General features: G+C 33.5%; 1 protein-coding gene across 1 annotated transcript; it reads right to left on the reverse strand.

The window, feature by feature from the left end:
• Nucleotides 1-711: 711 nt before the first annotated feature.
• On the reverse strand, nucleotides 712-1,551 carry LOC308343372 (heterogeneous nuclear ribonucleoprotein A1-like; the record flags this gene model as incomplete). The annotated part of the gene is made up of 1 exon (XM_080804375.1): nucleotides 712-1,551. The coding sequence occupies one exon, from the start codon at nucleotides 1,549-1,551 to the stop codon at nucleotides 712-714; it is 840 nt and encodes a 279-aa protein (XP_080660501.1).
• Nucleotides 1,552-22,534: the final 20,983 nt, after the last annotated feature.

A 22,534-nucleotide genomic window follows, 5' to 3' on the forward strand; every position in this document is an offset into this window, starting at 1 on the left:
TAAAAGGCACTCCAGAAGTTAAACATATTAATCATGTGGAACTTCAGAAATTGGATGTTTAAAACTGCAACTATGAAATAAGCATGCAATTAACTGCATGCTTTAAAACTGATGGACCCTAATAAAAGCGAATGAAATTATCATCATCATTCCATGTGCGGTTTCTGGGAAATCAAATACTTCCCCAGTTATCTGCAATAAAACATAACTAGAGGATAATATATATTTACAATATGGTTGGATATTTTAGGTTAAATCTTATCCAGTCAAAATACATAATTATAAATTAGTAGAATAGATTACGTGTTTGGTGCCATTCATGTCAATGGTAAATTTTAACACTTAGTTTTTGCATTAATACTGTCAAAGATATTGCACAGCATTTGCACCCATATAAATACACACACACTTTTATATATTTTCTATTTCAGTTGAATCCATATTATAATGCAAAGTGTATATCAGGTTATTTGATCTTTGAAATTTGTCACTCATATACCAGAATCAAAGAGGATGTATTTTTGCTTCTTAAAGATCTCACAATCCTTCAATGATTTTCTATCACCTACCACATTAATATAGGGGGGTGTGTGTGTGTGTGTGTGTATATATATATATATATATATATATATATATTTAAATTAAAGATGTTATTTGAAATCATTAAAGCCCATGAAATCAAATGGAAAAGGTAGACCAGTGGCTTACAAACTAAATGTAAATTATAAATGTTATTGTTATATTGTTATTGTTATAATCGCCAAAATCATTATAGCTTCTGCCACCTCCAAAGTTGCTTCCATCATTACGAAATCCGTTATAGCCATCCCCACTGCCACCATATCCCCCACCACCTCGACTGCCACCAAAGCCACCTTGACCACTGAAGTTTCCTCCAAGACCAAAGTTGTCATTCCCACCAAAACCACCTCCACGACCACCACCAAAGTTTCCAGAACCACTTCGACCTCTTTGGCTGGATGAAGCACCAGCCATCTCTTGCTTAGAGAGCGCTTTCCTTACTTCACAGTCGTGGCCATTCACAGTATGGTATTTTTGAATGACAATCTTGTCTACAGAATCATGGTCATCAAATGTTACAAAAGCAAAACCCCTCTTTTTGCCCCTGCCTCGGTCAGTCATGATCTCAATCGCTTCGATTTTCCCACACTGTTCGAAATAATCCCTTAGATGATGTTCTTCAGTGTCTTCTTTAGTGCCACCAACAAAAATCTTTTTCACAGTGAAGTGGGCACCAGGTCTTTGAGAATCTTCTCTTGAGACGGCCCTCTTTGGTTCCACAACTCTTCCATCCACCTTGTCTGGCCTTGCATTCATGGCTGCATCCACCTCCTCCACAGCGGCATATGTGACAAACCCAAAGCCTCTGGAGCGCTTGGTGTTTGGATCTCTCATTACCACACAGTCCATAAGTGTCCCCCATTGCTCGAAATGGCTCCTCAGACTCTCATTGGTTGTTTCAAAGCTCAGACCTCCGATGAAGAGCTTCCGCAGCTGTTCAAGCTCTTTGGGAGACTCTGACTTAGACATGACGGCGGTGGGAGGGGAGACTTTAACGATGCTTACTCGGCGGCGTCCACGGGCAGAAAAGCGAGATTGATTTAAGTGCAATGGTAGAATGATCTGTTTTTCTATCAAAGTTTATTGGGCATCCGAAGAATAATAAGACGTACTCTAAGTGCATCCAATAAACATGCCGAGACAGCAATATTTTATACTTTAAATATTGAAATAGAGGGGAGAGTTCATTTTTAGTAATGACCAGTCTTACATTTCAAACTCGTAACACTTAGTTCAAATGAAACTGAAGTTATATACAACACATTTAAATATCTCTACTGAGTCAAATTCATTTCAGTTTTAAAATGCTTTAGCTTGACATATTTATTTTTTATTTTATCATTTTCTTAGCTTAACATGTTTAAAAAATAATACTTTTTATCTCTATCCAGAGAACCATCACCTTAACTTAAAAATATTTGACAATTTTTAGACTTTTTTTTACTATAGGATAACTTCTGAATTAAAATATTATAATGTTAACATTTTAATATAACTGTTCAGTGTGCAAATTCATAGATGTTAAATTTTCCCTTCTTGACTTGATTTGTGTCCAAGAGATAATATTTAGCAATATAATTTATATGATTTAAGTATGCTTTATTAAATGCTGCTACAAAGTTTGTGGAGTGAGGCCTTAGTCACCCTTTATTGTGCCTTGAATGTGCTTCACTGGAAGTACAATAGAACCTTCCAGATATGCTGAAATTACTGCTCAAACTCCCAATATTGAGTTCATTCAATATTAGCTGACTATAAGAGAAATAGAAGCTTTAAATAAAATCAATTTAATGCATTTGAATGGAAAGATTAACCTCAGGAAATTGTCTTGTTAAGGATTAGATGCCCAAGGCAGTATCTTGTAATGACTTCAGTAAGTAACCGTTCAATAAAATCTCCACCTTTCTGGGTTTTAATGTCTTAATTTTCTTGTTCCAAAATTAGGGATTACTATAACTTGGATTCTCTACAAAGCAAATCCCAAGGCAGAGGGCTTTTGAGCCAATAAATTTTTAGGGAGAACAACATTTATTTGCAAGAGTGAAAAATAAGAGTGGCTCAACGTATCGACAATTACATATAGAGGTAACATCTCTAATCACCAAGAAAATGCAAATCAAAAACACAATGAGATATCACCTCATAACTGTTAAGATGGTTCTTATTAAAAAGACAAGAGACAAAAAGTATTGGCAAGGCCATGGAGAAAAGGAACTCTTGTGCGTTGTTGGCAGAATTGGTGCAGCCATTATGGAAAATAGTTGGAGTTTCCTTAAAAAATTAAAACTAAATACAAAAATAAAGCTACCATATGATCCAGAAATCCCACTCTTGGTATTTGTCTAATGGTAACAAAATCAAGATTTTGATGAATTATCTTCATTCCCATGCTTATTGTAGGATTATTCACAATAGCCAAGGTATAGGAACACCTAAGTGTCCATCTACATTGTATATATATATTTTTATATTTTATTATATTATGTTATACTATATTATGTTATATTATATTATATTATTCAGTTGTGAGAAAGAAGAAACTCCTGACATTTGTGATAGCATAGATGGATACCAAGGAAAGACAAATACTGTATGATTTCACTTATAGATGGAAAAAACCCAAAATAATAACTCATAAACAAAGAGACTGTAATGGTGATTGCCAAGGGGGTGGGGGTTGGAGGAAATGGGGAGATGTTGAACAAAGAGTACAAACTTCCAGTTATAAGGCAAGTAAGTTCTAGAAATCTAAGCATATAGCATGATGACTATAGATAACAATATTGTATTGGTTACTTGAAAGTTGCTAAGAGAGTAGATATTAAATATTCTCACCACAAATTATATAAGATGATGATGGTGTGAACTGAACTTACTATGGTAATCATTTCATTATATATATATATATATATATATTTAGTATCAAATTGTAACCTTATACAATGCTATATGCCAATTATATGTCAAAAAAACTAGAAAAAAAGATTTTGGATTTCTTCATTAAAACTAAATAACTATCTAATGTAAATATGACATAAAACATGGCCGCCTTTAAACTGGAATAAATATTTGAAGTGTGAAAAAAATGTTAAGGAACAATAATTATATAAATCCAGAAGATTCAGCACAAATTGTAAAACTTAGGTAAAAAAACAAACTTAGAAAATATACCTACAAAATAAAGGTTTAAAAAATAAAGTAAAAATCAAAAATAAACAAATTTAATAAATTATTTTTAATGTAATATTTAAAAACTTTAATAAAGAGAAATCTAGAACACAAAAAACAGGAAAGGACATAGCCAACATGACCCTAACTGTGTAGATTTTTAAGAGATAATAAGAATAATATGTACTGCTTTACATGAATGTTTCGAATATGTAAGCTAACTGAAAGATTATTTAGGAAAATGTTTTTTTAACAAAAAAAAGATAAATATTAACAAAGAAAATTTAAAAGGCAAAAAGTAACTTTAGAAATATCATCAGAGCCAAAATGCTTCAGAGTCTAAAGCTGTAATTTGTATGTTTATTTATTATATGTATTTATATAATATGTATTCATGTTTATATTTTATGCATCATTACATGTGTTACATATTTTATAACGTAAAATACGATTATCATATTATTATACATGATTTACTTTGACCATAAAACTGATTAAATGTTTTTTATCTTACTTAATAATCCAGAATAATGACAGAAATTGTCTAGTAAAACCAATGTAACAAAGCCTACTTCATATTAACCATCATTAAGAATATAGATGCAAAACTTCTGGATAAAACCTCTAGGTTTTTAATATTTTTTAAGGAATGCTAAAATGTGATCAGTTTTCCTTGTTTGGAAGTGCAGGGTTAATTAAATATTGGAAAGACTTATAATTCATCAGATCACAAAACTCTGCATTTTGTGAAACAGATGATTTTTCTAAAAAAAAAAGTAAAAATTACCAAAAACCAGAAATGAAGACTGGGTTAATGTATCTCAATATCCCCTTCATGTAAGTTCCATGGGTCAGGACCGAATGGCAGACATCCTGCAAACACTCAGTATGTGCTTGTGGAATGAGTTAATAAGTGAATGAACAGAATAATTAATGAAAAATAACTAAAGAAATATGGCTTGTAGACATTTTTTTAAAGTTAACAGCCTTGAGACAAAAGTATTTTAAAATTGTTTTCCTCAATTAATTTCACAATCTAGTTCACATTTTTCAAGTTCCTACTGTCAATCAGTTTTTATTATTTACTCCTTTTGTTCCTATGGATTCTAACTATGAGGGAAAGAACACAACAGCATATATTCTGTTCAGGTTTATAATAATCCTTTTCCTTCCTACGTTTAAGAATAAAATTATAGGGGCGCCTGGGTGGCTCAGTCATTTACTGCCTGCCTTTGGCTCAGGTCATGGTCCCAGGGTCCTGGGTTCGAGCCCCGCATAGGGCTCCCTTGCTCAGCGGGCAGCCTGCTTCTCCCTCTGTTTGTGCTCTCTCTGTCAAATAACTAAATAAAATATTTAAAAAAATAATAAAATTATAACTTTCTAGTATTCAACATGTACCAACTTTAAAAATAAATAATGTATTCCAATGTCTATATTTGTGTTTAAAAATATTTTCCTGGCATTTAAAAAAAAATTTGGCTCATGAAAAAATGACATATCATTAATCATTAAAAATATCCTTAGGGGGGCTCCTGGAGGGCTCAGTGGGTTAAAGTCTCTGCCTTCGGCTCAGGTCATGATCCTAGCATCCTGGGATCCAGCCTCCGCATGGTGGGGGGGGGGGGCCGTCTCTGCTCAGCAGGGAGCCTGCTCCCCCCCCATCTGCTTCTCTGCCTACTTGTGATCTCTGTCTGTCAAATAAATAAATAAAATCTTTTAAAAAAAGGAAAAATATCCTTAGAAATGATCCAAGATTAATAAATATTCTATAAAGTTTGGTGCTTTAACAGAGGATATGAAATTCTAGCGCACTTTATTGCCTACTAATCTTGTAAATGGACGTGTTATTACAAACTAATTGCAAGCATGTGAGAAGATATATATTTGCTACTTAAAAGATTCAGTCTTATTTATTTATTTATTTATTTATTTATCTGACAGTTAAAGATCACAAGTAGGCAGAGAGGCAGGCAGAGAGAGAGGGGGAAGTAGACTCCCTGCTGAGCAGAGAGCCCAATGCGGGGCTTGATCCCAGAACCCTGGGATCATGATCTGAGCGGAAGACAGAGGCTTTAACTCACTGAGCCACCCAGGCGCCCCTAAAAGATTCAGTCTTAAAAACAAACACACACAAAAAAAGATTTAGTCTTATGGTTTGTATGTGCCACCTTCAGGGACAGTAAGTATCTTGGTTAAATATCTGCCTCTTTAAAATGTCAGATGTCAATAACCTCCTAATGCTGTATTTATTCCATCCTCATCACCAGAAGTAATTATTTGTAGTTTTCATGTGCATCTTCATTGATTTTTAAAAATGTATTTATATTTCTATACACTTGGAAGTATAGGATATTATTGTTCTGTTATTTTGTTTATAAAAATATTATCTTCTTTTTAATGTAAATAATAAGGTTTTAAGGAAAATATATTTTAAAATACAAATTCAGCAACCTGTGTTTTTTCAATCAACATATTTTCTCAGAGAATGTTCTCTCCCAGGAGAATGAGATGCTCCATTCTCTGCAGTATCTATTATTTTTAAAACAGCTCTCTGCACAAATTCATTAGATTTTCCAGTCCCTCAGCTAGGAAAATGTATTTCTTACTAAATAATTTGAATTTATAATAGCGTTTGCTATTGCACTCTAAAATCAAAGTGATACTTGCTGCACTTACTTTTAAGAAACATCTTATTTTGGGGGCGCCTGGGTGGCTCAGTGGGTTAAAGCCTCTGCCTTTGGCTCAGGTCATGATCTCAGGGTCCTGGGATCAAGCCCTGCATCGGGCTCTCTGCTTGTCAGGGAGCCTGCTTCCTCCTCTCTCTGCCTGCCTCTCAGCCTACTTGTGATCTCTGTGTCAAATAAATAAATAAAATCTAAAAAAAAAAAAAAAGAAAAAAAAAGAAACATCTTATTTTGAATACTCACTCTATTAATTGCTGAAAAATAGTTTTAATAACACTAATCATCTTTCATTGATTACATACTATTTTCCAGGCATTATAGAATGTGGATATGTATAATTTTATTTAATAATTCGCAAGAAGCCTGAGACATAAAAATAATAATAATAAAACTACTCTGATATCAATATTATAGAGAAAGCTCAGGTTTGGAGATATTACAGGACTTTCTCATGGTCTTGGAGCTCCTGAGCTACACAGGAGGTTCTAAGTTCAGGCCTCCTGATCCAAGGTCCCCGTGCTTAAATATCACCCTATTTGTCTCAAATGTTGCAATCTCACCTTATTTTCTGAAAAACTTCATAGAATTTTTCTTTTTAAATTACTGTTTTGTCTTAATAAAAGTGTCAGACTTGCTTGAAGCATGGGCTTGTGCAGAGCTCCAGGCTTCTAGAACATTATTATTCAGTATTTCTCAGTCCTAAAAACAGAATATCATCATAGTAGTTTCCATGTATTACCTGCTAATGGAACCTCAAGTCATCTACAGACATGAGTCATTTCTTCTGATATATGAGATTTGATATGTGATTTATTTTGATATGTTATACGAACTAGGTTTTGTTGAAAAGCCTGTAGTGATATTCTTTTTTTAAAATTATTTATTTTTTATTTATTTTATTTTATTTTATTTTTTTAAAGATTTTATTTATTTATTTGACAGACAGAGATCACAAGTAGGCAGAGAGTCAGGCAGAGAGAGAGGAGGAAGCAGGCTCCCTGCGGAGCAGAGAGCCGGATGTGGGGCTGTATCCCAGGACCCTGGGATCATGACCTGAGCCGAAGGCTGAGGTTTCAACCCACTGAACCACCCAGGCGCCCCTATTTATTTTTTTATTAACATAAAATGTGTTATTTGTTTCAGAGGTAAAGATTTGTGAATCATCAGTCTTATACAATTCACAGCACTCACCATAGTACATACCCTCCCCAATGGCCATAACCCAGCTACCCTATCACCTCCTCCACAACCACTCCCCAGCAGCCCTCAGTTTGCTTCCTGAGATTAAGAGTCTCGTATGGTTTGTCTCAATATTCTTTAATAGAGATTAATTTGTACGATCACAAGAGAATGAAAATGTAAGAGCAGCATGAAAAGCAGTATATGGCCATCAGTGGCTTTTAATAACCAATTAATACTCAAAGGAGAACAATCTTATAATAATCATCTCTGGGATTGACTGGCATGTAATAGATTACATTGAGATTCAGTCATGAACTTGGAAAATCATTAAATAAATGGATCCGACCATGAAGTTCAACTTACCTATCATGTACAGAATTGGTTAGCACTATACAGAATAACAGCGCAATAGTCAAATGCACAAAGAGTTCCAATTTTCAGATTCTTAGTGACATACAGGGAGCAAATTGACAATTAACCCAATTTGCTTTCAGTTTTCAAAAGATAATTGGCAACAGAAAAATACATCTTTGGATTCTTTTCCTATATCTCCTAAGGCTGTGTTTCTCTATTCCAACTCATATTTGCCAACATTTTATTAAGAAAATTTTCAAACATACAGAAAATGGGATAGAATTTTACAGAAAATATCCATACACCTGCCACCTAGACACTGACATTGCACTTGTCCAATACTTGCTTTCTCAGTCTTTCTCCTCTACCTGACAATCGTCACTTCTTAATTGTGGATGCCACTCCAAGTAGATTGTAGCATCAACATACTTTCTCCCGTACTTCAACGCATGATATATTCTTATGTGAGAATAATAGAAAATTCTATTTTGTTTACTTTTGTTTCTTCGGGAAGTAAGGATTTAAAAAAATAAAAAAGTAGTCTTTGGAATTGTTATCTATTCATCCCTTCACATTAATGCAGCTCTGCCACTGTCATGATTTATAAGTAATAAGGCTTGTAAAAGGAAATGACTGTTGTTGTTTCTGGCCATGCATAGCATGTCTAAATTAAAAACATGGTTGTAAACTGGAGATGCTGTCACCTTTGCAGCAGCTCGACAGGCAAATTTAATTCGTAAATCCTTCAGCAGTGCGGCCTAAGGCCTCATCTCAAAACACGCACATCCTCATCATAGAAAACTTCTAATTACCTTCTTCAAGACTGCAAGTGAGATGTTTATGGCAGCAGACAGAAGTATACATCAGGGGTCTGCAAGGTCATTGTGGCGACTTTTTGGGAATAGCACAGAGGTCTGCGCTGATAAAGATCTCAGACACTTTGGGTTTTGATCCAAGGGACTTTCCAGAAGGCAGGTAAATAAAACATTGCCGACCATGCCAAATTGAAATTATTTTTGTCTAAAAAAGACTTTAGTTGAACTAATAAGATCATGCTTTTGTATGACTTCGAGCTTTCATTTTGAGCAAACTCATTCTTGTCTGGGTTTCTTATTTCTGCATTTAATCAGTGTTCCGACCTTATTAATACAGTTTTTATTTTTGCTAGCTTTTTACCCTCTCATTCAGCAATTTCTACTGATGCTTAAAAATACTGTGACAATGCCACTTATTAATTTATAAAAAGATTACCAGCTCCTTGTACAAATCAATATGATGGCCACAGAGGAGACACAAATAAACTGCCCTTGAGGGCTTCATAGTTTTTAAAGTGAACACATAAGCAGTAATATAAAATCTTGAGTTAAAACTAATCCTGGCAATAATTAGCAACTGGGCATTATGAGTAATAACAATGCCTGCATATAGAAAATTTTATTCTTCTTGATTAGTAAGAATGACTTTTAAAAAAATTCAGTATTCATATTTGTAAAACAACAAATGTGTCCCCAGTTTGCTTTGTTTTGCCTTTTAGAAACTTTCTCACTACTTTTAAAATAGTGATATGATAAAAGAATAATGGTGTGATAAAAGTGTAATAAAATAATGTAATAAATAGTAAATAATAAAATAATAACAATAATTTTAGGTATGACTTTGTACATTGCCCTAGGGAAGGTGGTGCACATACTATGTAGGTAGACCACTAATTTGACTCTGGGATTCCTGGTTTGTGGAAAATGAGCAAAGATTAGGAATGTGATTTCTAGTATTTATAATTCAAGAAAACCATTTTGGCTGAATAAGTGACTAAGTTACAAGTGCAGTGTCACTGAATAACATCTCCCATAAATTCTCAAAAATACAAATGGTATAAATTAGTTAATTATTAAGTAATAATTTAACAACAAATTAGTTAACAATAAGGTCAACATCATTTCATAAATAAATATAAGCATCACAGAGCTGTTCTTTTAAAAACCTCTCAAATTTGGCACATGACACTAATTATAGTTCAATAAAAACAATTCTATGTTGGATCAAAAAATATGGTTGAAATTGATAGTTTTCAGATTACATGGATAAACCCAAGTATACATTTTGAATATCTAACTAAATGGATACATTGCAAATTCTTCAATAAATTATCTGTATTTAAATTAAATCTGAGTTCACATGAACCTCCTATCACCATGGTGTTACAATTAGAGAAAGGTCAATACAAAACCATAGGAGATGAAAAAAAAATACTAAAGTCTCTTGAAAAACATTAAAATAAATGCAAATTATAGTACTCAGTCCTACTTTTTAAGGTCTCCTTTTCTCCCAGGTGCATGCTAAAGTATTCTAGAAATTCTTGGTTTCCATTCCTCACAATTTTATCATCTATCTTCATTCCCTCATACACATCACCAGTAATAACACCTTCAAGACCTTGCAACCCTGAAGATTTCTCCCACCCAGTGCTAAAACTGCTAAACATCAATGAATTCCTGTAACATATGATAACTATGATAATGTTCTTTATCTTGATCCCTGATAGTCCCTGGTCTGTAAATGTTTTTCAGGATACCAACAATAATTATCCTGTGCCCACAGAGAGAGCTTCCAAAGTCTGTGTGATCAAAAGTCCCATTACAAAATTTACTTCCAAGAAAATCTAGTTTCTGCCTATTGGGCAAGTCTGCAACCTTGGCATACTCCCACGGTTTGAAGGGATAGCTGCCATTTGTTAATACATAACATCCTCAGTGTGGTTGTAACAGAAACACAAGGTTCTTCTAGAGAACTATGCCTCTCAGAGCTAGGTCTCAGCTGGCTAAGTCTGTAACCATAGCTGTGCCCCTTACCGAAGTGATTGTTACAGCGATATATAAGTGAAATATTTGCTATCCTATGGAAAGGAGAAATGTTGTGGTCATATGTCAAGCACATTCTACTCATATGCTACCGTGTAGGACGTGTTCATATGAATAAAGGCATGGACCCTTAATAAAAACACATCAACACACATACAGACACACACACATACACACACAGACTTTAGACTGACTTGAAAAGGCCACCCATAGCTCAGTGTACATTTCCAATTTGAAAAGTCATGAGAGTTTTCAGACTTCGTAATTTATTGGCCTTATCTAATACCATAAAAGTCTGATTCTCCACTTGAAATATCAATTATAAAGTGTATATTATATCCCAAAATGCAGGTTTGATGTCAATGCATTGCTATAATGTCATACTGACTTTGTAATTGATTTCAAGAATCCCAATATCTCATGTGTAATTGCCCTTCATGTCTTTAAAATTTGAATCTAATTGTCAGGCTGTTATAGTGGAAATTAACTTTTTGTTCAGGTCAAGGGTGACGATTTTTTATCAAAAGCAAAATGAGGTATTTGTAAGGTGCAACTTACACTTAAATCTTAGAGGATGGGTTACAAAATGAATCACATATAAGCTTTCATAAAAGTAATAGCCCAATCAAATAATAAGGATTGCAGTTTTTATTGGCATCTCTTAAACACATTAAAAGTCAGTTGGTTCATAATGTACAACCTACTTCTGTCACTATGGTTTCCTTTCCTTTAATTCTCTCCCTTGCTAGAGCCACTCCATTCTCACACCTGGTCTTTCCATCTTCCTTCATACCATACAGATAAAAAACAAAAACAAGAACAAAAATCATAAACATGAAAAAACTCCACGCTTCTTTACTTCCTTGGGAATGGCAGCATCAGGAGAGGGATGCCAGGGCATTCTTGGCTGGCATAGTTTGCTTTTGCTTTAATTCTATTTTTTCCTGGTTTTTCTCAGTCTCCAAACACCCTTCAGTCCCTTCAGTTATCATTTGTCACAATCTGGATTTTTAAGGTTATTGAGAAACTTTGAGTTCAAAGTAAATATTCTTGTCAAATAATTAGAATGTTTTAGAGTAACTGTAGAGCAATAATGTGTTAGCTGACAGAACAGGCAGAAAATGCTTCCGTGAAAATTAAGACATAATTCAGACATTTAATATTTTGTGTATTGAACTAAATGATTTGGCCCTGAAAACTTAATATTTTGGTGATATTTGCCTGGACCCATAAAGGTATAAATGTAGATATGTATGTACACAGCTTTATCTATTTTATCTCTTGTCAAGTAGCATTGAAAAATGATCCTACCTACATAGTAAAGGACATCTGGCAGAGTGAGAACAAATGCTGTCTCAGTCTGATTGAGAATCTGGTTTGATGGAGGATTACCTCCTGAATGACTCTCTCCAGTTCAGGAAAATAAGTGTCCATAAATTTTGTTTCAAGAATGGATAGTTTTGGAGTCCTAGAAATCACTAATTTAGGAATATTTAGAATAATGAATGTCCGACTTACATACATTAGAGAATGATGGGGAGTGAATAAATCTGGGTAAATTGTACTACACGGACTGAGTCCTCAAGGATAAGAGAAGTAGACAGTGTGGGAGGAAGAATGATGTAACACATCACCAGAACTATAGCAAAGAAAATAAAGCAGAATAAAATTAAATTATTATTGACATCATGTAGTGCTGAAATCTGAGAAGTAACAGGGTCTCAGCCCTGGAATCGGTCTTCAGCTGAGCTGATTCAGAAGCATCAACAGGAACATCGGTTCATGAGAATGTTGAGGATCTTTCTCCACCCAGAATAAAGTTGAGGTGGTGGAGACAATGTCCTGGGAAGGCTCATCTCACAACAGAAACAGAATTGAGTCACAGACCTGAAAATTGTTGTTCACAAGTGAGTTCTGATGCCATCACCAGGAGCACTCATACTTAATTTAACACTGGCTTGTCTTAAACAAGAAGCACAAAGGAAAACTGAGAACTAAGAGGATTGAAATTCATAAATAGAAAAGAAATTCCTCTCAAATTTATTACGATGGCTGATTCCTCAGCTTTGCAAGAAGGCAGATATTTCTCAGATGTCATTTCTTAACACCACTCTTTTAAAATGAAACCTCTAGATATGGTAATCCTAGTTCCAGGACACAATGGAAATTTTCTCCCAGGTAAGATGAAATTCAAAGTAATGGCCTCTTGACACCAGTAGAGGTGAGATGTTGCCTTGGGAAATGTGTGATCACGATTTCTTCCATCAACCCTTTTTCCCTCAGCTACAGCTGAACCTCTAGATACCTAATTTTCAGCAAGCTCAAAATGATGCTTTCACATTAGTTTTGACTGGTTTCTAAATAAGGTGGATGTAGGCAGCTTTTCATGTTATGTATGTGTTATTACTACTTTGGAGTCTTTAAAAGCATGAGATATTGAAGAGTCTTATTATTGAAATAATAGAACTTCTGGGGCCCTGTGTGCATGGCAGTTATTTTGGTGTAAGATAGTCTAGGCTGTCTGAAAGAAACAAACCTACCTAGACACTGAGAACCCCTCTACTCTGGTCTAACCACATTGAAACTCTGAGGATGATTACTTTTCGACATTATTTCCTTTGGCCTTTAATTCACAAGGTAAATAATTTTACTTTGTACTTTAACTTCTGTATATTTCAAGTTAAGACTTCTGATGATGATGATGATGATGATGATGATGATGATTTTAACTCCCAAGAGGAATTTTATATCTAATTTCAACTTGGCAATTTGATAACAGGAGGGAAATTTTTAATCAAACTCAGGACATCTGAATGTTGGTCTTTTATATTGAACTATTTAGATATCAACATTGAATCTCATTGTAGATTCTCTTTGAGTTAAGTTGGACAATAGGGCTCAGAAAAATTAATAATGAGGATCCTCTGGAAAGTATTTAGACTTGATCACAGAGTAACATTGGATTAATTTAACCATGCATTTCCAGTTCCATTCAGAACTTTCTGGTATAAAAAAAGACTATTCAGCCTTCTTGGTGCTAGGAGGCTTCTAAAGGAGAAGTGATTGATATTGAAGGGATAAAATCACAAGGTGAGACCAAAACTCTTTTGATAAAATGCTCATTCCTCCTGGGATAGTTACAGCCACTTAGTCATAATATTAAAGTTTATAAACATGGAGTTGAACATAGCAATAAAATGATTTTTGTTTGCTTAGTAGGAGAGATGTTTCTTGTCCATCTTTGATAGTTGTTTTCTTTTTTTTTTTTTTTTTTCCCTTCCCCAGGAAGGAGGGAATTCTACTGGTATTACATTCTTCTTATGGATTGAATTATATACCCACAAATTCATGTTGAAGCTCTAATCCTCAGTGTTAATATATTTAGAGATAAATTCCTTAAGGAGGCAAATAAGTTTAAACAGAGTCATAAGTGAGCTCTAATCTGATGGTCTTGATATCTTTATAAGACTAGGAAGAGATTAAAAAGAAAAAGAAAAAGGAATAGGAAGAGATGTTACAGAAATACCTCTCTACCACCACCCCCCCAAAAAAAACCACACAAACAAAGGAAAGACCAGGTGAGGACAAAAATGTAAGTGTCAAGTAGAGAGAACTCATCAGAAACCAACCCTAATGACACTGAATTTCTGGCCACCAGAACTATGAGAAAATAAATTTATGTTATTTAAGCCATCCAGTGTGTGGTATTCTATTATGACAGCCAAGAAAATAATACTGATCTGTTTATCTGTGTTTCTTCAAAGACCTTAACAATGGGCTGAGCGAATTCTAACTAATACAAACTCTCAGGGTTTCTATCCAAAGCATTAAAAATGAACTATAAAAATATAATATTTATACCTTATTAACAAGAATGTGTCAAGATTTTAATTGACAAAAAAACTATCTCCTACCTCTGAATGAAATCAACTTTGAAAATGCATGTGTGTGTGTGTGTGTTATTGCCTTAAACCTCTGTGATATGGGGCTATTTAGAATTGTATGGTTTTTAGAAATCAAGTGAACAAGTTACTAGTTTGAAAGGTCCACAGCGACTTGCACCTGTAAATTATTTTAATCTTCTTTAAAAAAACTACCTCACCTAATGTAAAGTTTGGATTTTGGGTGGTTAATGATATGTTAGCGTTAAGTATCAATTGTAACATGTATACTACTCTGGTGGAGGATGTTGATAATGGGGGAGGATAAGCATATGGGGGGAAGGAGGTATATATATGAAAAGTCTCTGTACCTTCTGCTCAATTTTTCTGTGAACCTAAAACTTCTCTGAAAATTGTTTGAAAAATAAAAAAAAAGAAAAGAAAAAGAAAATAAACTACCCCCAAATTTTACTGGACTCACACAACGAAATGCATATTTTATACTCAAAAATTTTAGGTTGCCTCCAAGGACAACTGTCTTTCAGGCAGTGATTCAGTGATCCTTATTGTTTTGATTTTGTGACTGTATCATCTCAACAAAGAGATTCTGTTTCAACTACCACAGCATGGCAAGAGGAATTTGGAAGTTCTCTCACAATAAGTTAATGCTTTGATCCATACATGTGATATATAACTTGAAGTTGGAACCTATAGGCAAGAGCTACCCACCTATCAGGAAAGAAAAAGAAAATATGAGTAAGCAACTGAAATTATTTTGTCACCCCACTGGTTGGATAACTATTTTCTGTTCCATGTCAATAAGCCCAAACTGTAGATTAAATGGCATTTATATAATCTTGAAACTATAGTTGTCTGGTGATCGTTCTCTGTCTTTCCTCCAAAATTTACTAAAATATATAGTGTTGGACCCCCTTTTATTCACTTTTAAAATTGTATACCTATATCTTTTTTTTTTTTTGTATACCTATATCTTTAAGTCTGTACAAAACTCATCCTACTGTGCTATGTCACATGTCACACAATGTCACAAATTCATAAATCATTAGAAAGAAGTGTTTCTAATTACATCTATTTAAAGTCCCTGGAAAATGCTTGAGCCTGAAGCAAGTACACAATTTTCACATGCCCTTTTTTGTTTGTTTGTTTTTTGTTTTTGTTTTGCTTTGTTTTGTTTTAGAGAGGGAGAGTGGGTGCATGGGGTGGGTGAGGAGAACAGAGGGAGAAGAGAGAGAGAGAGAGACAATCTTAGTAGGCTCCACTCTCCACCCAGAGCCCTACCCTGGACTGCATCTCAGGACCTGAGATCATGACCGGAGCCAAAATCAAGAGTCAGAGGCTTAACCTACTGTGCCACCCTTGCCCCTTCACATACCTCTTAATAAGAAATGTCCACTCATTTGCCAGCTGCTACTGTGGCCAGCTCTGTACCTTAAACTGCATAGGATGATAGGGAATTTCTAATTGCTCTGATGCTTTTTCTCACTATGAACTTTTGTGACAATTTCCCTAATTTAGTCCACTGCATCCAACTTCAGATGTGCAAAGTACTATATCAATATTTTAATTTGGTTTAAGTAGCCCTGTGTATTTTAAAGTCTAAAGACAGGCTTTCTGTCCATTCTAGATTCACTTACGTCTTGAATGTGACTAAATTAAATAAACATTATTACCTAGGATTAGGCTCAAATTTGTTTCATAGAAAACTAAAGTTTCATATATTTACATGCACAACATTTCATTCTTTCACCTAAATGCCATTGGAGGGAGGTATTCTAGGGCATGTATGGAGATTTCAAAATTTTTTTAGTCATTTTGGAAATTCCAGTTATCCTTACTCTTTTCCTTAAATAGTAAACTCCACCTACATGGACCAAGACAGAAATGGTAGTTGAAGCCCTGATGTCTGCATTTTTGGAGATAAAGATGAGAAGGACTCACCCACTCTTTTTTTAAAGAAACATAACACTGATTATAACATAATCATATGGATATAATTACTGGCAAGGGAACCTGAGAAAGGTAGTCTGCTACCTTGGTAATGTATACAGCTGAATATTTGGATTTCTGTTATTGAAGAGGTAAAGAATAGGTATGTTGGTAGACCACTAGAAGTCTCCATCACAGATACCAATTAGAAGTTATGAAACTTTATTTGCACTATTTTGTTTTATTTTTTCAGTGACTGGGAATGATACAAATAATATTCTAAAAATTGTAACTAACCATGATCTTTGTAATTTCCTTAGAATCATAATGAATTTATATAGGTAAAAAAACCTATAACTCTTTATATGGAAAATATCAAAGACCCACATATTGCTTTATGGAGAGCTATTTCTTTTGCTTCAAATAATAATTTATGCTCATTGCATTTATAAAACAAAAATAATATATACAGCATATGGCATGTAAGATAACTGAAATATATTAATAGATCAAAAATATGAAGAAGATATCTTTAAATTCTATGTAAATGATCAGGTATGAAAAAAAAAAAGATACTACACCTTCCCAGGTGTAGTATAGGTAAAGGTATAAATATCTTTCAAAAAATTGTTTTAAAGTGATTATCTTACACAGATCTATTCTAAATATATCATGATGCACAGTATAGTAAATGGAGTTTACACTTGGTAGTAAATGCTTGTTAAGCGAATCTTCAGAATATTATCTTTAGATACATATTCTTTTCTTTGTGGGAAAAATGTGTTTATCTCTAAACATAGAACATATAAGAGGAATGAACTAATAACGTTTTTTTTTTTTAAAGATTTTATTTATTTATTTCACAGACAGAGATCACAAGTAGGCAGAGAGGCAGGCAGAGAGAGGAGGAAGCAGACTCCCTGCTGAGCAGAGAGCCCGATGTGGGGCTCGATCCCAGCACCCTGGGATCATGACCTGAGCCGAAGGCAGAGGCTTTAACCCACTGAGCCATCCAGGCACCCCCTAATAACGTTTTTGTATACACATCTGAACCATGATGTAATAACCACCTTACATATTTAAGTAGACTGGATTTGTTACAATTATCCCAAAAGTTCACAGTAGCCCGACTCTCCCAGCAGTTTGCTTGCCTAGAATGATGGAATACCAGCCTGGCAAACTCCTTCACCTTCTTTAAATCTTTGCTTAAATTTCACCTTCTAAATTTGGTCAGACTTAACCATCAGCTTTAATACTGTCACTTACTCCCCCACCATCTTATTCGTACACTCCTGATCTCTTTTGTTGTGCATTATCTCTTTTCCATAGGATTTTTCCTATGTCCTAGCATAACAAATATTTACTTATTGGATATTTGCCCATACAGGGTAGGCTTATGAGAATACAGATCTTTGTTTTCTATTTCTTTCTCTAGTTGAAACCAAATGCCTGGAAGAACACGGAGCAGGTATTCAGTAAATATTTGTTCAATGAATGAATAGTGTGGATCTTTGTTTGATGGATGGAGTTACAAATCTTTGTGGGGTCATAAGAAAGACTGATCATATGATTGCTCTCTAATTCTTCAGATGCATCTATCCCAAACTTCTCACAACAAATTTGTGTACCACGAATAGTACATCCACAAAATGGACCCACAAAATGATTTTTTTGTTTTTGTTCCAGTCAGACTGACAATGGTTTGGGTATCTTTCTTTTGAACCAGAGGCTGAGCTGCAAAGTGAACTGTCACTTAAATCTGGTGACCATTAATCAACAACAACAGTTGTACTTATCCTTTCACATCCTTCAAATACTTAACCATATTTCCTCATATTCACAGGAAGTGTTTGGTGGTTTTTCTTCCATGCTCTGTGCTTCTTCTGTTTTTGCATTTTCTGCAACATATTATTGTTTACTTACTTTTATGTCTCCACAACTAGATTGTGAGTTCTTTGAAGACAAGGATTTTCACTTACTATTTTGGAATTCCCTGTACCAAGTGGAGAGTATAATGAATAGAAACTATCATTTAAATATTTATACAATGGTTTAAAAATGCATCTAGGTAAACTCTTCATTTCTTTCATTGAGTACCATTAAGAATTTTAAAATATAACTTGCCAATATTCACTGTTACCTGTAATGGTATGTTAACCACTTTACAATATTTTTCTATTTCCCTTTAGCACATTTTAAAAACTAAATTTTATTTTCGTTCATGATATCAGTTTAAATCATTACCATTATTTTCAAGTTTAGTAGCCTGATTTTTTTTTGATTTGTGAGGCAGAAGGTCCATGCATAACCGGGAATATAAATGACATGTGAATTAAACTCTAGTCTGATAGTTCACAAACCTTTATTTTAGTTGTTTTTTTTTTTTTGTACCATTAATATGTATAGTAAAAATGTGGTTATTTTCATAGTTAACTGGAGAGAGAAGGAACTGCTTGAAATTATTTACAGAGTAAACCCTTACACTGTTAGCTGATCTGATAGAGGGAAGAGTCGAATTAAAGAAATTAATATTTCATATTTGATGCATATCATGAGAAAACTTCTAGAAATAATAGCATCAGAATAAATGGAAAATATTTTCAAAGCAGGAATGTATTTTAAAAGTACACTAAATTTATATGATGACAGTGAATAAAATATTATAACTTTTTTTGGGTAAATAACTGAAAAAGGCAAAGGAATAAGCTCATGTACAACCCTTTAACACACATATTGTTATTCTACTCACCTGTATCTGTGAGCAGCTCTCTATTTTTCCATTTCTAAACTACCTGAAGACCATGCTGTTGCTGGGATAATTCTTGAAACTCCATACATCTTATCGTGAGTTGAAATAAATCTAATAAAAATCTTTAAAATATCTCATCTGTCTCAAAAAAATTATTATTTCAATTGGATTTAAATACAAAAAATTACCATTCTATGTTAATTATTATTTAGTTTATGTTTTTATAGATCCATGTAGAAAAGCATCATAATTTTCTAGTTTGTTGTAATTGTAAAATATATTAAATGGATGATGTTGAGCAGATAAGTTTAATAAAAACACAGATATTAATTTTCTGAGTACCTTCATAAAAGTAGAGCAACTATAAAATGGGATAGCTGATAAACTTAAAGACAGGAGATCCCTAAAATAGCCATCTGGAATTCACTGGAAGCCTGAAGTCAAATTGAGAAATAACAGTTGACATTGGGAAGGGGTTTTATACCAGTGAAAAGGAGTGGAATGGAAGAGGACAATAGTACATCTCAAGGGACTGGTAGAGATTAGCACTTATGAACCCTTTCAGACACGGAGCCCTGCAAAACAGGACACCAAACTCAGGAGAAATTTCTGGAAATGGAGTGAAAATGTGAGGAATAATTGAGAAAAAGAAAGAGAAAGTCCACATAAACGTGATTGTAAGGAACATTACCAGGAAATCCCAGAAATTTAGCTTTCATATTTTAAACACCCAATACGCATGCACACACACACACACACACACACACACAGTCACACCTGAAAGAGAAGTGGAAGCTCTGTGTACTTAGAAAATACTGTAAGTTATACATACTTCAGAAAGTTCAGATAAACTGATCTGATAAAAATAAAATCAATAAATAAAATAAAATTGATTAAAAAAGTATAAGAAAAAAGATAATAACATGCAAAATAACATGCCTACACACAATGAAAACTTGTCATAGTTATGTCAAGGTGTGCATTTTATTACAATGCAAAGAAAAACATTAACAAAATACTACAGAACACAAAATAACAAATAAGTCAATTTTTAAAACTCAGAAATAAATTGATAAAGTTCAGGAAATAATTTTAGAAATATAAGAAAAATAATAATTTCAACAAAGAACACTAAACTTGAAACAACCCAAGAGTAAGTAAGTGCAATAGTAGTGCGTTACCCTATTTATTTATTTTTGAGAGTGAGAGCCCACCTATGGGAGGAGAGGCAGAGGGAGAGGGAAAGAGAATTCTCAAGCAGACTCCCCTCTGAACTCAGTGACCACTGCAGGGCTTGATCTCAGGACCCTGAGATCATGACCTGAACCGAAATCAAGAGTCTGCCCCTTAATCAACTGAGGCACCTAGATGCCCCATGAAATCACTGTACTTTAAATTAAAAAAAAAAAAAAATTCCTCTGGATATATAGGCAAAAGTTTCAAGGGGGAAAAATAAATTATCCTCAGATTTTTTTTAAGCAGCTCTTTAGAAAAGATAAAATGGAATAATGTAATTAGTGTACCAAGAAAAGAAGATTTAAGCCAAGAAGTTCATATCCATCAAAATTGATAATCAAGAAAAAATACAGAGTCGGACTATTAACAACAAACAATTCAGAAGTATATTTATAACTTGAACTTTTCTTGAACTAGCCACTTAAAAGTAGACTTCAGACATGAATATAAATACTGGTTGTAAGTTTTAAATATATAATGACTTATAGAACTAAGACTAAATGGAATTTAAAAGGGAGAAATTATGGAGCACAATGGTACATACAGAGTCAGCGTAGTTATAGTAACATTATGAAACATAGAAGAAAGAAGAGAAGAGAATAAGCATTTTAAAAAATTATTTTATCAGTGGTTATGCAGGTAGTGGCATTGATTTTGTTAATGTTAGTCCTACGTGATTATGTGTGTAATGTAGGTAAAGAATTAATTATGATGCCTTCTAGTTCTATCATTTCCTGTGTCCTTGAAAACCAGTTATCTCAGTATAGAAGAAAAGAAATACAGATGTAATCTAGATAATACTAACTAAATCCTTATTGTACTGAATTTAAATTGGAAGTATCAAATGAATGCATGAGAAATTTTATCTCTAAAAATTTTTGAAAAATTTATATATAGATATGAAATACACAGAGACACATATTTTTATGTTCTGTCCACTACAGAAGCCTAAAACTAATGACCAGCTCAGTAACAATTAGCATATCTGGTGACTAAATTATAGTTTTAAAATGGTATATCTTTATAAAAGATCTTCTGAAGGGGGAGGCAAACGGGGGTTGGAATGTGAAAAAAATTCAAGATAAAACTGGAATATCCTGTGATCAAAATGATAGAGAAGACATTAAAGAAAATTGCTGAGGTCATGTCAAAAGTTCTTCTGAGCCAAATTATTTGGCTCTCTGGCCAAACTGAGACAATTTTCATTATAAATATAATAATTAAAATAGTAAATAAATGTAAATCTGCAAGTTCATAATTAAATCATATAAAAGAAAAAATGGTTGAAATTTGGAAAATTATAAAGAACCAATCCATTATCTTGATAACTGGGTAAATAGAGTGAACGAAATAACTATTTTTTCTGAATTTCCTGTATGAATTATATCAATGCATATATGAATTACAGAAGTGTCTTTTCAGAAAGAAAAAAAATCCAAAGAATAAATTTAAAAGGAGAGATATTCAAAATATCACTAGTTTGCAATTTTCAATCAATAAATGGATGTAGGCAGTGATAAACATAACAAAGAAAGGGAGGAAGGAAAGAACAGATCTTATATTCTTCCTAATAAAATGACATAACACTAAGTATAATTTTAGCAAAAAAAAAAAAAAAATGAACATATGTCTGGTTAAGACTCTAGCTCTAGTTTCCAAGTTGCAGGAAATATTGACGACAGAGTAACATAATTGAATTTTACTTTTAATGTGCAATCGACAAAATTTAACCTACAGAAAAATCTACAAGTTAAATATCACAGATTCTACTACAGGTATATATATATATATATATATATATATATATATACACACACACACACACACACACACACACATGCACACACATATACATATACATACATATATGTGTGTGCATGTGTGTGTGTGTGT

The sequence above is a fragment of the Martes martes genome (genome assembly GCF_963455335.1).
Source record: "Martes martes genome assembly, chromosome: 5".
NCBI classification, from domain to species: Eukaryota; Metazoa; Chordata; class Mammalia; order Carnivora; family Mustelidae; genus Martes; species Martes martes.